This window comes from Podarcis cretensis (assembly GCF_951804945.1).
Source record: "Podarcis cretensis genome assembly, chromosome: 2".
Taxonomy (NCBI): Eukaryota; Metazoa; Chordata; class Lepidosauria; order Squamata; family Lacertidae; genus Podarcis; species Podarcis cretensis.
In genome coordinates, this window is record NC_137171.1 from 71,610,553 (window position 1) to 71,628,617 (window position 18,065).

At 42.0% G+C, this 18,065-nt stretch overlaps 1 protein-coding gene across 3 annotated transcripts in view; it reads left to right on the forward strand.

Moving 5' to 3' along the window:
• RBM6 (RNA binding motif protein 6) overlaps nt 1-16,757 on the forward strand; it is a 56,048-nt gene extending 39,291 nt beyond the window's left edge. For 2 of the 3 annotated variants that reach the window (XM_079964405.1, XM_079964406.1), the window contains exons 7-21: nt 2,719-2,793; nt 4,536-4,596; nt 5,263-5,556; nt 5,828-5,988; nt 6,824-6,921; nt 7,361-7,403; nt 7,866-7,923; nt 10,133-10,224; nt 10,314-10,466; nt 11,730-11,819; nt 12,703-12,963; nt 13,859-13,933; nt 14,949-15,046; nt 15,449-15,578; nt 16,496-16,757. In XM_079964405.1, the coding sequence (XP_079820531.1) occupies nt 2,719-2,793; nt 4,536-4,596; nt 5,263-5,556; nt 5,828-5,988; nt 6,824-6,921; nt 7,361-7,403; nt 7,866-7,923; nt 10,133-10,224; nt 10,314-10,466; nt 11,730-11,819; nt 12,703-12,963; nt 13,859-13,933; nt 14,949-15,046; nt 15,449-15,578; nt 16,496-16,621 (1,815 nt within the window). In that variant the 3' untranslated portion in view covers nt 16,622-16,757. The remainder of the gene's footprint in view (nt 1-2,718; nt 2,794-4,535; nt 4,597-5,262; nt 5,557-5,827; nt 5,989-6,823; nt 6,922-7,360; nt 7,404-7,865; nt 7,924-10,132; nt 10,225-10,313; nt 10,467-11,729; nt 11,820-12,702; nt 12,964-13,858; nt 13,934-14,948; nt 15,047-15,448; nt 15,579-16,495) is intronic. The other variant, XM_079964407.1, reaches the window with a different exon arrangement.
• Nucleotides 16,758-18,065: the final 1,308 nt, after the last annotated feature.

The following is an 18,065-nucleotide window of genomic DNA, read 5'->3' on the forward strand; positions in this document are numbered from 1 at the left end:
ACAAAGTCTAGGTTAAGGGGGAGGCATGCTGTACAGTGTTCCTGTCTGTGAAATGAGCTAACAGCTGGGCCAGAGGTTATCCCCAGAGGAAGATACAATTTAGGGAGCCAATCAGAAAAGACCCTCAAATTTTGAAGGGAAAAGGTCAGAGTAGATAAAAGGCTGTTGTCTGAATGCGCTAGTGGGGAAAGAAAGGAAGGAAGAAAAACTAAACTCAGGGTTGACCTGGAATTAGAAGCAATATATCTGTGTATGTTGCTTAGTCTTAGCTTAATAAAACTTTACAATTAGTTTAACTTGCTTGATCTGTCATAGCTTGCTTTAGTTTGGGTTGACTCCAGAAATGCATGTCTTCAAATATGGTAGTAGGATATCTGTTGGGGCTACACTTTACTGTTTCACCACAGAATCCTCACAGATGATAAAACTGACTAATGGAACTTGAAGGGAGATGATGTCTGAACCAAATTATAGAGAACAAGTTTGGATTTGGATATCCATTGGGGGCGGGGGAATACTGGTTTTGTTGCTAAATAGAATATTATTGGAGTCACTCATGAATACCACTTGGGATGGAAATTACAAATCTATCTAGGGAGTGAGTAGGAAATTGAATCAAGAAAAACAAATTATATCTGCTAGGCACCTTTTTATCTTTACTGTCATGGGACATATGCATATCTCCCGTAAATAGACGTTAAACATGCCCATCTTGGGAGCTTTTCTTAAAACGACTCTCTTGCCTTTATTCCATGGAACTAATATTTGAAGGGCTGTCATATATGGTAAGACCCATCAGATGTGACAGGACTCCCCCCCCCTTCCTGTAACCCTTCATGCACACACCCTCTCTGCTCTGGCAGGTCCGCCAACCCACTGGAGTTTATAACAGAACTCTGGAGTGATCGTTCCTTTGTGTTTTGTCAAAAGAAGGTGCCGGTTTTGTTTCTTTCTGTATTTCGGTAAAGAGCAATGTGTTAGTGCCAGAAGCACTTCCTGTATTTTAAAATGGTGCTAGATATGTGTCCGTCACCTTTTCATCATAATTGTATCGATGACAGGTTAAAAGTGTAGAGAGGCGGGTATTTTACTTTCTTCTAGACATCCTTTGAAGCAACCGACTGTTCTGATTACAGGATATTTCTTTCGTTTTAATAAACTCGAGTACCACCTATCAGCTGAACATTAAATCCTCTTATGTAGGCCATCACAAGTTTTTAGTGCTTAATATTTCATAAGTAGATTCTAACTGGCAAAGTGTCACCTGTTTGCTTTCATCATAAGACGAGCTCTCCTGAGAATCTCTTGAGATGTAACCTACCTTTTCTGACAAAGTTTTAAAAGGAGACGTGTTTTAAGATATTGCTTAAGCCTTGTGTTCAGCCTGCAAGTCAAGCATCTGGCTTGCCAACGAAATAAATATGCATCCTAGTTTTAAGCTACATGTAAGGAAAAAGTAATTATTATTTTTTAAGCCCTAAGACTTTCTGCACTACCACACACCATTTAGGATCAGGTAAGGGGTAATAACGGGTGGCGCTGTGGGTAAAACCTCAGCGCCTAGGACTTGCCGATCGTCAGGTCGGCGGTTCGAATCCCCGCGGCGGGGTTGCTCGGTCCCAGCGCCTGCCAACCTAGCAGTTCGAAAGCACCCTCGGGTGCAAGTAGATAAATAGGGACCGCTTACTAGCGGGAAGGTAAACGGCGTTTCCGTGTGCTGCGCTGGCTCGCCAGATGCAGCTTGTCACGCTGGCCACGTGACCCGGAAGTGTCTTCGGACAGCGCTGGCCCCCGGCCTCTTAAGCGAGATGGGCGCGCAACCCCAGAGTCGGACACGACTGGCCCGTATGGGCAGGGGTACCTTTACCTTTACCTTTATACCCCACCCATCTGAATGGGTTTCCCCAGCCACTCTGAGCAACTCCCAAGAGAGGACTAAAAACAGAATAAAACACCAAATATTAAAAACTCTTCTAAACAGGGCTGCCTTCAGGTATCTTCTAAAAGTCAGGTAGTTGTTTATTTCCTTGACATCTGATGGAAAGGCGTTCCACAGGGCAGGTGCCACTACCGAGAAGGCCCTCAGCCTGGTTCCCTGTAACCTCACTTCTCGCAGGGAGGGAACCGCCAGAAAGCCCTCGGAGCTGTACCTCATATGACTGGGTAGCAGTCATATCAGTACAACATAGCTCAGTCAGGGTTGTGGGTTCAAGGTGAAAGATTCCTGCAGGGGTTGGACTAGATGACCCTCATGGTCCCTTCCAACTCCAAAAATCTACTAAAACATGCTGTTACATGTCTGTGCCACAGTGACATGGCAGGTAAACTAGACAAGCAGTGGCTTCTTTACCACAATGTCTTTACCATTAAATTTGCTTTATTAAGTCCAGCCTGTATTTGTAGCATATGGCTAAAACTTAGTTTGATCATCTCCATTTTCTCTTAACACGCACATGTATAACCTTTATTAAAGGCAATACCATTTTGCCTCTTCTTTGTAGAGTTAACTTGAGATTTTTGCTCTGTCAGCTTATAGAAGTATAGAATCGATGTATCTGAAATGCAAGTCACCTTTTCCTTGTTTGTTTTCATTCATTCCCAACATTTCAGGTGTTTAAATCAGCCACATGACTTTCCCCAATAAAGTCCCTCTTCAGGTTTGTTTGTTTTTGTTACGCTTGGCATGTAAATTCTCCTTTCTCTTTTTGATTTTAATAGGGACACCTTGTGATTGGTGGTAAAGAAGTGACTCTGGAATACAGCCAGTCGCCTGAATTCTGGCACTGCAGGCGTGTGAGTATATGGAAAGAGAACTGCAAGTTGTCTCAGAAAGAGAATTGAGAATTAGACCACAGATACAGTGTATTGAATGCTATCCTGTTGGTGTGCTACTTTTTGGGGGAGAGATCTCCAGCTGCTAAGAATGTCCTGGGTATATGTGTACCATTCCTCTGCTGAGAAAATAAATGTGATTTTTTTTTGATGTGGAATCTTCCTAAGCCCACATGGGATGGTGCTGCCAGGGTTTCCCCATTGGCAGGGGAGGGAATGTGCACAAAACTAGACGGTTTCTTAGTTGAGAATTCTTTCTTGAATTAAATGAGGCTTTTGTGAATTGGTGTCTAGTATAAAAATCCCAGAGGTATTTCCCCCGTTTATTTGCTTTATTTATTTGTTTATTTCATAAAATTTATACACCGCTTGACTGTAAGAAGAAAACAACAACAACAAAAACAAAGTGGTTTACAACTTTGGTAAACAGTAAAATAAAGAAAAAATTATAACCCTACTTTAAAACATACAAAAGTTGAAGTCCTAAAACAGATTAAAATTACCTCAACTTCCTAAGTATCTGGGTAGGCTTATCTAAACAGCAGTGTTTTCAGTATGCGCAAAAAAGAGAGAATACAGTGAAGGCGCCTGCTTGATCTCAATAGGCAGGGAGTTCCAAAGTGTAGGAGTTGCCATACTAAATGATCAAGCTCTTACAAATGCAGAATGAGCATTATTTGGCACCTGCAGTACTTTAAAAGCAGACATTAAAAGTAAGGAACCTGCACTACTGCAAAATGTTTTGTAATATATAGGGCTGCTGTAAACAATGAAGATAATAAGCTTCCCAGTTAGCTTGATCAAGAGCAGGTTTTATTACAAGTAAATTTCAGTGAAGAACATAAGACTTGGATGTTGCCATTGAGGAGTGATGATAAAAGCTTTGAGATTTTGTTCCATTGAACTCAAGACCTCTTCATGACACAGGCTCCGGTGCTGCTTACCTAAGGCCTAAACCACACTATGAGCAGATGCATGGGAGCTGCCTGCTTGCGTCTCTCCAATAATGTGTAATTTGGGGGGCAGGGGAAGCATAATGTGTCATTCTGTAAGTATCCTTCCTCTCCCTCCTTCCCTCCCCCACCCACCCCAATTCATTTAGCTGCCACTTTCAAGATTTGGGTAAACACTAGCATGACAACACATGCTTTTTATCTGCACAATACCATGGAGATTGGGGCAGATGGGGCTCAACAACCTGGGAAGAAGAACCTCATTAATCCTGGAGAAGGAAAACTCTGGTCTCAAACCTCTGCTCTCTTGCGGAATATCTTTGGGACAAGAAAAGGCTTAGGAGTGAACCCTACACAAATCCGGAGTGGAGCCCTAAGACGGTCGGATGGCGCCTTGTATGCCTCCTTCTGGGAACTCCTACAGCCAAACTGGTGCCAAACATATTGCTCTGCTTCCCTTTGGACCACATCAGCGAGGTCTTGTCATTTGGGCAGCCCAGGACCACCATATGTATTGCCTAATGCAGTGGTTTCACTTCATCCCTAGAGGCGCACTCCATTGTCTCTCAAAACAGACAGATGCCAACAGCCCTGGAGATGTAGTTGGTAGCACACACACACACATTTTGATGCAACATTCAGCTTATGCTTTAACAAAGCAATGGCATTTGTATAAGAGCTACGAAGTATATTGGATGGAGAAAAACATTTTAAGTGTCTTTCCCTCATGCTGTTCCTCTTTCATTGCAGTGTAAAGTGTCCACAGTAGGGTATCGTTCATCCTGTTATTACTGCAGACTCCCAAGAGATGGTGAGCCTACTTTTGTTTAATTGACATTTAAATAAACAAATAGTAGTGTGAATGCTAAGTGAATAAAAAACTGAGATGCACGTGGCCCTCCAGATGTTGTATACTGCAACTCCCATTGGCACCAACAACATCTGGAGGGCTGTAGGTTCCTCAGCTATGATGTGCTAGCAAATATTGCCAGCATTATTTGTAGAGTTATTGCGTTTCTTTCTGCAGATGGTTAACTTAAAACTAGTCAAGCACTGTCCTTGACAGAGAGATTGGTCTGGATTTGGAACAGTCTTTAAGTTTGTATGAGTTGCAATACTTTTTCTTTTTTTTTTTGCTTGAAAGTGCAGTGTTTCATCTAAAGACTCTTAAGTAATGCTATGTTGGCAAGCTGGCACTACCAAAGAGAGAGGAAGGGAAGAAATTACCTCCCAAGCTGTTAAAGGCTAATGATGGAGATTTAGAGGAACAAGTGGTGCTACTCATGTTTATGCTGATCCTTGTATCTGGTTTGTTAGTGTGATCCTGCCTATACCTGGTGTAAATCCCTAACAAGTCTATAATATGTAGACGGCTAAGCTGAAAACAGTTTTCACTAGTACATATAAGGGGCTAAAAGAACAGTTTTAATACAGTGGTTACTGCAGACAGGGCTTCACTTGTTTTACTTTTTGCTAGTAACAGAAGAAAAGGTTGAAAAGGGGGAGGAAGAGTTATCTGAGGAACCAACACCAGAGGAAGAACCTCTTAAGGACCCTGCTCCCCCACAGGAACCTTCTCCTCAGAAACCTACCACTGAGCAGGGAAGTCAACCTCAGGAACCTGAACCCAAGAAGGATGAAAGTAGGGAACAATGGCCTTCACAAGAAAAGAAAAGGGACTCTGAATTGTACCCACCTCGAAGGGAGAACCAAGAACATGGTTCAAGAAGAGAATCCATGGAAACCAAACATCAGGAGGATGAGAGTAAAAGTAAGTAGATTATACTTGCAACCATTTGGTCTCACTGACTGAGTTCATAATGGATACTTGGACTTGAGTAACTTGCAAAAAGAGGCTTGAATTGAAGCTTGCAGTTTAGAATTCTCTTTGTGTTCTGCAGCATTATTGATTTTAACACTGAGTAGTCTTCAAGTCAGCTGAGCCTAATACCAGGAGCTTTTGACACAGGATGACAGAAAAGATGAAGTACATTTCTCCTCCTGAATTAATATTTCACTTTCTCCTTGTAAATTTGTAACAGCAATTATGCTAAAACGCATCCCTCGCTTCACTCCGCCGGAAGTGATTGTAGGACTTCTGGCACCCTACGTCCGCTTGTCTACTTCAAGTGTGCGTGTCATGAAGAACAAAGCTGGTCGGATGGGCTACACCTATGGCTTCATTGAACTGGACTCTCATACTGTATGTTTTCATTCGCCACCCACCACCACACAGTATAGTATTGACAATTCTATGGTAGACATACACTTGTGCAAACAGTGTCACCCGTCCTGTAGCTCCCCCCCATGTGCTTCATGGGGAAGGAGAGGAAGAACAATTCTGTCAAATCTGGATGTTTTCCTGTGCCTTTATCTTCTTATGTGACGGAGCCCCCTTCTGGCTTGTGTTTTTGTGTATAATGTTTAGTTACAATATTGGAACTTCTTCTTCTGCCTTCTCTGTCCAAGGCTAGCCAGCAGTGGTTGATAGTTAATGCATTAAGAGGATGCTCTTCCTCCTGATGTGGCCATAAAGCTTCTACTTTATAGTTTATTAAGCACTGCTCAGTGTTGTCTCCAAACACAAAACTGTGGTTAACCTTAACTATGGTTTACAAAAACAAGCCAGCTTCATAAACCATAGTTTGAAGCTGACTTGCTTTAGAAAACCATGGTAGAGAGTACCTATTTTGTTTGATTTCACCTGTAATTCTGAGCTATAGTTAGTCAAATTTCTGAACTCCTTGTGGCTATGTGTCATAGTCTGGGTTTGAGCTTTTTCTTCAGGGCATAAAGGCTGGGCCAAGAGAAAGAGTATGCCTTGGATCAACTGGTGTCAGAGGGAACTGGTGACCAAGAGGAGGAAAGTGAGAGCTCCTTTGGGGACTGGTGGGACTCACTTGGACTTAGGGCCGCTAGAGGAACTTGATGGGTGGGGGTATAAATAATAAAATTATTATTATTGTGACAACTTATTTCTGGCTTAGTGGCTCAAACTTGTCTCCCCCCCACCCCCATCTGGATTCTTGTCTCCACAGGAAGCAGTCCGCATAGTGAAGGTTTTACAAGATCTGGATCCCCCAATCAGCATAGATGGCCGTGCTGTGGATGTAAACCTAGCCACCGGAAAGAGGAGGTAATAGAAACCTCACTAAAAATACACAATTATGACTCTATGTTATCAACATATGCTTTTACACCAGGCATCAAAACATTCAGATTGATGCTTGATTAAACATTTGAGGGAAGTTTTGCAGAGGACGTTGTTTACAAAAACAAAACAAAACAGTAGCGTTATGACGATATGCAGTTGAATCTCTTTGTTAACGTGGCTGTGAACTCAGCTCATAGTTCCTTTGCAACAATGTGGTGATATCACATCTAAGCCATTGGAAGGTAGTCATAGTGAACATGAGCAACAGCCGAATGAGCTATACAGCCAAGTTTCTTGTTGACCAAATGGTCCACTGACACTAGTAACGTTAGAGTGAAGCAAAAGTAACACTTGCCATGCATGTAGAATCTTCAGAAAACTTAAACTGGTATTAATTCAGATGTTCTCTTTCTGTTTCTAGAAATGAATATGGAGACCATAGTGATGTTCCACGCTATAGCCAGGTATGCTTGTAGTACAATCTGTGATGGCACTCTGAGGGAATTGACTCCTGCCTCAGCTATGCGGACACTGAGGGATTGAAGAGTTTGATTTATGAGTGTTTGCTGGCATTCTTAACTATTCTATAGAAGTTGCCACGAGGAAATTACCTGCATTTTCCAGTATTGGTTCAGATTACTGCCCTTCCAGTTTTCCTCCATGATGAGCAGGAGAAAGTCATCTCTTCTGTAGGCATTTCGGTAATACACATCTGATCTGACTTAGCGCCTTTTGATGTCAATAGAGGACCACTTACTGGCTTTCCTGAGTTGCACATTTAGGTCAGAGAAGCATACATCGGTGCCTTTTATTGCATGACAACCCAATACATGCAGATTAGTCTGGAGTACTTTGAATTGTGGGGAAATGTCCACCAGATGTTCTGCTTTCTTGGTTTGTGTTTTTAAATGCCTTTTCTGTATTAGGGCAAGCGGGGCTCAGGTGACAGGAGAGGCGCTGACTCACAGAAGCGAAGATCAGAGTGTAAGACTCAACTTCATTTTCTTGTTACTGTGTTCTTCTGGTCACTTTCTACTTGTGAAAGCTCAGTGTCCTTATTCCATTTTTAAAAAATGTTTCTTATAGGGTTATATCCAGCAAAGCACTGCTGTGAATGTTTCATCAGCATACAGATTTCTACTTGTGCAACAGAACATTCTTCCCTCCTCTTCCCCCTGTGCACCCCCTAAATCTATTCTAGGGGTTTCCCCAACCCTCTGGAGCAGATTTGGGAAGGGTGCAGGAGGAAGTCTAGTTGTGCAAATGGAAATCCTTGTGCTGACAAGACGTTTTGGTTGAATTCTGACCATAGAATTGTTGACATTTTCAATAACAATTATAAGTTTTTGCAAATGCACTTTTCAAAGCTGAGTATGCTTTGAAACAAAATGAAACATGTACACCAGCCTGAAATTTACTGTTTTTTGGATTTTGTATCGGACATCGGAGGTTTTTCAGTGAAAATGCATGTTGATCCTATGTTTGACTTTTATTCTGACTGCAAAATCTTGCAAGAACTTTTTCTGACTTGAAAAATTCAGCCAAATCTAGTGTAGAATCGTAAGGCTTCCCTGCGCTAAATGTGGCTTGCCTGTGAGCCATATGTGGCTTACCAAGTCATAGGAAGTAGACATTGGTCCCCACAACTTTTATTTCCTGATGGGATCAGGAGATCAAGCTATCTATCCTTTCGAGAGTGATTGGAAGATAGAATCCCTCTGCTTCTTCTTTAGAGAGCTACTCCAAAAGGTAGCCATAGGAATCTTTTATCTCTGATCTCAGCACTATGTACCATAGCACTGATATTGAAGATTACGCCTGGTCTTTAAGATGAAAAGCCAGCATTTGCCTTCTCCTTTAGCGCTGGAGTGGGGAGTGCTGCAAGTACTGGTTTTGTGTATGTGGGTCTGCTTGTGTTTGTATATGAGAGGGTACATGTTTCAGTGTTTAATTGCATTTGTGTTTGTGTGAGAGTGTGTGTATGTGTGAGGCTGAGCTCTGTGAAACTGCTGAGTGGCTCTTGGAGGGATGATTGTCTTTGGCTGAAAAGTTAGCTCTCCCTGCCCTACATAATTACCAGCTTAGAAAGGGTATTTGGAGTGATACCAAATGCAAACACTAATTTCTTACATGCACCCCAAGATCTGGCTTGGTTATAATTTGACTGGTTCTCTTCTGTTGGATTGACACTTATTGGAGGCCTCAGGAAATGATCGGGACGCAGGTGGCGCTGTGGGTTAAAGCGCCTAGGGCTTGCCGATCGAAAGGTCGGCGGTTCGAATCCCTGCGGCGGGGTGCGCTCCCGCTGCTCAGTCCCAGCGCCTGCCAACCTAGCAGTTCGAAAGCACCTCCGGGTGCAAGTAGATAAATAGGGACCGCTTACCAGCGGGAAGGTAAACGGCGTTTCCGTGTGCAGCTCTGGCTCGCCAGAGCAGCGATGTCACGCTGGCCACGTGACCCGGAAGTGTCTCCGGACAGCGCTGGCCCCTGGCCTCTTAAGTGAGATGGGCGCACAACCCCAGAATCTGTCAAGACTGGCCCGTACGGGCAGGGGTACCTTTACCTTTACCTTTACAGGAAATGATCAAGCAAAAAAAGTGACACCTTCTCACTCCTTGGAGAGAAATACATTGGAGCACAACATGTAGAGATGTGCAGTGCTAGTCACCTCGTCCTTATTAAATTTTTAGGTTGAAATTTCATCATCTAGTCTCTGAGCAGGATAATTTCTACCCAAGCATTACCCCATTCTTTCAGGGCTGGCCTTACCATAAGACAGAGTTTCAGGGTATCTTTAAGCAACAGCAGTTACAGTGGTACCTCGGGTTAAGTACTTAATTTATTCCGGAGGTCCGTACTTAACCTGAAACTGTTCTTAACCCGAAGCACCACTTTAGCTAATGGGGCGTCCTGCTGCTGCCGCGCCGCCGGAGCACGATTTCTGTTCTCAACCTGAAGCAAAGTTCTTAACCTGAAGCACTAGTTCTGGGTTAGCGGAGTATGTAACCTGAAGCATATGTAACCTGAGGCACCACTGTATTTAGTTTAATATATATTTATTATCCTGGCAACCCTTTTGGACTCTTCCCCCTCGAACACCAGAATGTCTTGGGCCATCTCTGTTTTTATTTAAATAATGTTTGACATCTTCAGAAGTATATGATGTTTGTCTTTACTTCTTTTTCCCCCTCAGCTTCCTCTGATGTGTCCACATTCATTTATGATCCAGACACTGGAAACTATTTTGACCCCATTACAGGGGTATACTATGATCCCAATACTCAGGTGAGGGCATGTGCATGTGTGTGCTCACTTTGCCATTTCAGTGCCAGGAAAAAATATTCTGTAACCATGTGCCAAATATCTCCTTCCAGAGAGATGTTCCAATGGGTCGAGAAGCATCTTCATCCCCACCACCACATACTGGGAGGAGGCGCAGGAGCCAGGATAGGGCAAGTGAACGAGATGAGCCATCCGGTAGAGATAACCGAGAGAGAAGAGAGAGGCACAGAAACAAGTCAGCCAAGGTAAAATATCTGCGCCATCATCATTCTTATGAACTGTACAAATTGGCATGGTCCAAAGATTAATGCTGCCATAGTCAAAGCTTGCTTTTGCAGCTAGGCAAGTCTAGGAACTTGCAAAATATGCAGTAGATCGGGTTTAGCTTAACCTGTAGATAATCCAATTTCCTTTTAAACTCATAATCCTTTTAAGGCACCCAGCTTCTTCATGAGCACAAAAGCTCATTTGATCATAAAAATAAGCAGATCAAACACTCTTTCAAAAGAGGGCACGGGTTTGTGGATCCAGAAACCAAGTGCCACTAAACCTAAGTGTGTATTTTAAAAGATGCAAGCAAAGTGACTAAAATATAAAAATCATTATTTGTAGAAAATACTATGATTCACTGGACTGTTGAGATGGTACACTGCAGATCACACCACTTGAGTGTAGACAGCATTTTAAAAATGACCATTCACTCTTGAAAACATACAATCCTACTTAGTCCCTGAAGTTGCCAAGAGAGCAAAGCCCAGTTCACATCCAGAACTGAGAGTTCCAAGGGAGATGTTAGTAAGCCCATAAATGGGCACAAATAGTTCAGTATAACTGTCAATATTATTTTCTTCTTTTGAGATAAAAGTTCTGAGAGTGACAAAGGACTGTAATTTGATTTACAGGCTGCTTCCTCAAATTGCTCAAGCTTCCAGTTTTCCTGTGACTCATCCTGAATAAATAGGAGAATTTTCCAGTAGTAAACTGGATATCTAAAATACCAAGTTTCCATGAACAAACTGGTCTGATACTTGTGGTGTAATCTCCAGAGAATCTTACGTGCTAAGAGTTACCCAGTAAATGAATGCATTGCACTTGCCCTTGTTTAAAAGCTAGTTTGACTTGATCTGAATAGGGAGGGAAGAGCAACATTAATTGAATTCAAGAACAGGAGCTGAAAGCATATTTTCAACATCTCATACAGCCAGTAGCAAATTTCAACACTTGGCATACGTATTCCTCCTTACAGCTTTGTGCGCTGTTTGCTAAGTATCTACCAGCTACACAATCCCTTTGGAACACCCCTCTGACTCTCAGCCACAGTTTGTCATTCTTAGATGCAAAAGAGTATAACTGAGGATAGCAAAAGTAGGAGAGACAAGAAACCATGTATCTCCTTTATGCTTGTTGCTGTAAAGGACGTAAAGGTACTAGTAAGAAAAATGGTTGGAGGCAGGCAGTGGGGAAGTCGAGCTGGCAATAAGTTTTAACTCCCAGTCTTAATGTTTCAGAATGAGAATCCAGAAGAAAAACCTCCTGCAGAAGATGTCTTTAAAAAACCACTACCTCCAACACTGAAAAAAGAAGAGAGTACACCCCCAGTAAGGACTTTACTTGGCATTTGTCATCTGGAACATTTAATTATTATTTATTGATCTTATCAAGTATGAGGCTTACTGTCATGCTGAAATTTGTCGGGTGCATGTTGTAGTAAGCTAGTCAGTCACAATTCTTAGCACTGTAGCAGGGAAAGTGTCCTGTCCCCCTCTTTCTTGCAGCAACACTGAATGGACTGCTGTGTGGTTAGGGGGCCTCTTGGACTGTATCCCTAAACCTACTTTCAAGTGGGAGCCATTGAACTTAGTGGGACTTACTTCTGAATAAATTTGCATGCATAGGATTTTGTTGTTAGTGTTTCTCTTGATGGGCTAAGTTGTTTAGATTTCATTTCTCTTCATATCAGTTTTTTTTAAATTGATTGAAAATGAGGAGAAATTGTAACAGATTTCAAATTGTCCGTGTAATGTGCATCAAAAAAAGCAACATGTCAACAGGAGCACCATGTGCAAGACAGAAGAGGCAGCAGTGCTGATCTAGATTTGGTCTACACATGCAGCAGAAGGTTGCATTCAACTTGTGAGCTAGTTGAAAGGCCTGTACCATTTCAGTCTCTTGTTTCAATCAGGGATTGAGTCAAAGTCAAATTTATGCAACAATAGTACCACTTCCCAATTATCTTTATTTTGCATGCAGGCACGCTTTCCGTTTGTCTTCTTACATTTTGGCTATCAGTTTCCCCCCTAGTGAGTTCATGGTAGAGGCGAGATTCAAACCAGGGGTTTCCCTGATTGTAGCTTAGTCACTTAGCAACTGTACTAGACCAGTAATACATCAGTTAAGGCATCTAAGACCTCAGATCCACTGAATTGGCTTTGGTTTGCATGTGGTTCTCATTCTGCCCCCCCCCCACTCCCACCCCTTCAGCCAAAGGTGGTGAATCCTCTGATAGGACTCCTAGGAGAATATGGTGGAGACAGTGACAATGAGGAGGAGGAGGAGGAAGAAGAGGAACCACAGCCACAGCCTCCACGGCCACCAGTGCAACAGGAGGAACGGCCACAGAAGCTTGAAAATGATGAAGAAAAGCTGACTGACTGGAATAAGTTAGCATGTTTACTTTGCCGGAGACAGTTTCCAAATAAAGAAGTCCTGATCAAGCATCAACAACTTTCCAATCTTCACAAAGTAAGGAAAAAAGCAGCCCATTCAGGAGAATCTGCTATTCATACTTCATTTAACAAAACTTCTCCATATTTCACAAGTGCCTCTCAAAGATGTAATTTTTCCTGATTTCTCTTTCCTTCCTGTATTGTGTCCTGCTTGAACGCACTCCTTTCTCTTTTCAGTGCTGTGATCTGCTAGTGTTATGCCTGCTTTTGAAAACAGCTTCAAATCCTGGTTTCAGATTGTGTTAACCACAAGGCAGGTGTAGCATTAAACCATGGTTCATACTGAAAAGGGACGGAGGAAAGAGGATGGTACATGTGAGCTTGTGGGAGATATCAGAAAGTGTTAGATGATCATTATGATCCTGTTTTCTCTTTTCCAAAAATTAGCTCAGTGCAAACCTTTCCAATCCCCTTCTCAGCAGAAATAAAAATCAGAACAACAGTGAGAAATTAACAACAGTGTTAGATTAGCCAAAGACTTCCTAAAAATCCCAGGTTATACCTGAAAGGGAACAGTCATTGCCTGCTGAGTTACTCTGGGGAGGGCATTCCACCAAGTTGGTGCCCAAGCTTCATTTGGCAATGACACCCGAAACAAGGCCTCAGGTGGCCATTTTTAAGAGAATGAAAAGCTGTCTTTTTAGGAACAGAAATACATGGAATGGATATGAATAAATTTAGTTTCTTTGCTTTCATTTTGCACTCTTAGGTATATTTATTTTGTAGTAATATGTACTCAGCTGTTGGAATTCAGTATAGCACTTCGTTTTATTTCCAATTGTTTGCCCATACATCCTACTATCTCGCAAAACTTAAGAAGTGGCTAAACATTTTACATGGCTAGAATAAATATTTTTCATTGCATGAAGTGAGACAATTCAAAAGCTATTCATCCATTTTGCTTCTTACAGCAAAACCTAGAAATTCATCGTAAAATAAAGCAATCGGAACAAGAGCTTGCGTATTTGGAGAGGCGAGAACGTGAGGTAATTACATCTGCTTTGTATGGTCCTGTGCAGCTGTGGCTCTGCATAAACAAAACATTAATTCCCTGTGTGCCCCACCAATGCTTACTTGGATGTGTGTGTGTGCGTGTGTGTGCATGTGTGTGTGTACGTACGTACGTACGTACACACACACACACACACACACACACACACAGTGCAGCAGGTATCTAGATTCCAGGTCCTGAAAGTGAATTAAACAATCATCCATCATCTATCCAATTTTTTGTCATGACGTAACAGCCTTAAGCAGCACCATCAGTTGATATTGAGAACTTTCCTTTGTGTGACCTCTGTGCCTCCCTGAGATTTCCCTTGCCATCTGGAGAGTGCTGTTGTTTACCTTGTTTTTCTGGGTGCCATTAGTCTACCTGCTATTTAGAAATAAAGTCAAGTGCCAATAAAGGCTCCAAGTGGGAAAGAATCAAGCAACCTGATCGTGTAGGAACATGGTTTGTTATAAACACCCAGCCCTGGGGACTCTTCTCTTAGCGTGCACAGAGACTGCACTGGCTCTCATCTTGCCTTGATAGGGAGAGACACAAAATGGATCTGTCAGAAGATGTAGACTCTGACTGCTAAATTTATGCCCACAGAAAAGTCTTGCTTTCAGTGTGCAGCAGTGTTCTTGGATCTGAATGTCAGGCCCCTCTCTGTCTTAATGCTAGCACTTCATTCCACACTTCCAAAGAAAATTAAACACCCTGAAAGATAGCCAAATGGTTTCAATTTCATGGAGATGCAAGATCAAAGTGGCTGATACTTGTACTTTGATATTACATTGATAAATTAATATGATGGGCAGGCTCTTGTAGATGCTTGTTTGGAAATGTCTGGAAAATAAAGCAAGATGCTCTGTTGCAGTGCTGAGGTACTGGGGAATTTTTCTCCACTCCTTAGGTTAGTTGCACAAATGTATAATTTTTAGTGAATGAATGCATTTTGGGAGGGAAAATCTGGGATGCCATCTTCACTAACTCTGCCTTTTAATATAAAGGGAAGGTTTAAAGAAAAAGGAGGTGACAGAAGAGAGAGATTTGAGGAACGGAACTCTCCAGAGAGAAAACGACCGAAGAATTTCAGGAATTCTGAAAGGTATTGGGACATTCTTATCTCAAAGTTGTTTTTGCGAACTTATTCCGTAACAGTGAAACAGGCTGCTTTGCAAAGTGTGCTCTCTCTTTGTTAGAGGCTCAATGACTATCTTACAGGGATGCCATAGTAACGGCTTTGCTGAATTGACAGATGGTGGTGATGGTGGGAACTGAAGTGCCTCTCAACTCTTTAGGTTGTATCCAGCTAAGTTCTATTCAGAATAGATCTACAGTATTAAAATTAATGCACCCTGGCCTAGATGCTCATTCTTTAGGCAGCTAACAGCCCGGCTCCTAAAGTTTCTTTGCCTCTAGAAAACACGCTATTGCTTATACAATAATTTCTATAGCAGATATGCTCCTGAAAGTTTATTCATGCCAGCATACTTACATTTGTTTGCAGTGACTACAAGCCCTCAGATAGAGGAAGACTGGAGAGCAATAACAAAGGAAGCCGTATGATGCAGGCTATGGGCTGGAAGGAAGGTTCAGGTCTGGGTCGCAATGAACAGGGCATGACGTCACCAGTGGAGGTAAAATTCTTGTGTTTGCAAATGCAACTGTTTTGAATCATTGCATCTTACAAGCATGAACAGTATCCCTGCAATATCTCTGCTTACTGGCATCTGAAGTGCTATTAGTGGAAGTGAGGTAAAGGGCCTTCTTGGTTTCAGCACCCAGGATATGGAATATCCTGCCCTGGGAAGTCAATCTGTCCTCCTTATTAGCAGAGTCTTCACATGAAAACATTGCTGTTCTAGTTATATTTTTTGTTAACTCCTGTTACGTTAGCCGTCTTGAGCACTTAACTGAAGTGGAAAGTGAGGGGTATGGTTTTTTCTAATGTGGTTGGCAATACTGGAGCAAGGTGGGTTGTGGTGCTGAAGGTGGGATTCAGAAAAGAATCCCCAAGAATGGAGGTGGCATAGCATGGCCACTTAAAGGACCAAACACTCAGTGTCCTTATTTACAGCATTTTTTAGGCAAAGCTAACTGGTATTAAATTATGTATTCTCTGTACATTATCCTTACTCAAAGCAATATTGTTAAGCTATGTTTTAAATAGCTTGAAATGGCTTTTGATTGTTCAGGTACTCACTTGAACACGCAAAGGGCTAAAACTGTCTAGAGATAGGGGTGTGTGCATGTGCAGGCAAGTCCTGCCCACAATTTCCCTGCATGTGGGCTCCTTTCTTATTTTTGCCCAATGAGTGGAAAGACATGAGGAGCCTCCATGGGTGGGCTTTTGCGGGGAGGGGCAGTTTTCACCCTCATGAGTTTGGTGAATGCCTGAACTGGACCTGTCTGTAACATGCCAAGCAATGTTTATTCCTTCTCTAGTGATAAGAAATGCACTTGGTGAATGTTCTAGGTGCAAGTACAACTAGCTGCTTTTATCTCTCTCTCTCTCTCTCTCTCTCTCTCTCTCTCTCTCTCTTTATTTTTCCAGGCTGAAAGTCGAAAGAGGGGAGCAGGATTAGGGACCCAAGGGAGGCCCAGCAGAAGGCAATCTAATGAAACGTACCGAGATGCTGTGCGGCGAGTCATGTTTGCCCGCTACAAGGAACTTGAATAAACCTGGAAAGAAATCCCACCATACCCAACACACCCCATACCCTTCGGCCCTTCTTTGTGTCTGTCTTGTTTTTTGAATCAATGTTTTTTTGCTGCTGAAGTGTGTTTTTGTTTTTGGAATAAAACAAAAAAGTCAATGTTTGGTCTCTTCTTTCCCTCCCTCCAGATTTTTGAGCTGAATCTTACTGGAGAAATAGTTTCTGTTCAAATCCCTTTGAAATGATAGTACATTGTTATATAATTGCCTCATTCTTTCTTTCATAAAGTGAAAGAAAATAAGATTATTGATATACAATGAACAACACGGAAATATTAAAGAAGTAATAAATGACTTCATAAGAACAGAAAGGGAAATCGAAAGCAGTGCAATGTTACCAAAATAATGGATACAGCACAATGTATAAAGAAAATAACAGCAACTGCATAAGATTAACTGCCAAAACAATAAAGCAATTATAGATGGATACAGATATTATATAAAATTACCAAGCTCTACATTGCAGTCTCCTAATACTCACTGCAGCCCATCTATTTCTAAAGCACTGTAAGTTTCCTAGCTGTTCTAGCCACATGGTATGCTGCTGGTTTTAGCCAAAGGCAGTGCAACCCTAAGCATAGCTACTCAGAAGCAAGTCACACAGTGTTCAATGGGATTTAATCTTAGGTAAATATGTATAGGATTCCAGCCTGTAGTATGCTACAATATTATGAGAGCCTAGTATTTTTTTCCGCCCATTTGATGAGTGGCCAATATCAATATCCTCTTAACCTATGCTTTTACAACAAATGCCTCCTTTTGGGCAAAGGGTTTAATTCTTATTAACCCAGGGTGCATTTAAACAATGTGCAAATTCAAATGTTTGGGAATAGAAATACACAAACCATTTTAGGCCACCATTTTCTTGTTTACAGCCTCCACACCCACTACTGTATCCCTGCTGGGGAAACCTATATATGCATCAGTATGATACCAGCCTTACTTCAGAGCTAAATAAGGGTGTGCAGGTGAGAGATTGTAATCTGAAAAAATGATGGGGAGTGGCTGAACTCCTGAGTTGCTGCAGTTCTAGTAAGATTTTCCTCCCTGTTGTTACATCCACAGGTCCCAAGTCACATCCAGTTGTGCTTGGAGCTCAGAGCCAATGTTCTCACTGGAGCAAACTTCTGCATAAACAAGCTTAGGATGCTTTTCCAACTAATGTGCTTGGTTGCACATTTAGCTAACAATGCTTTCAGTTTGTACAGAAACCATAAAGCTTCCCCCCCCCTTTAAGTTGATAATTTGAATTTCAAACAACCTTCCTAAATACCAAAAATGACACATTCTCAGTGTGTGTGTCCTTATGCAGCTAAGACAGCACCATCCAACACACACAGGAGGCAGGCTTTGGGGGAATCCCGGGGTTTGCAAAAATACAAAACGTATTTAAGAAAGAAACCCCAAA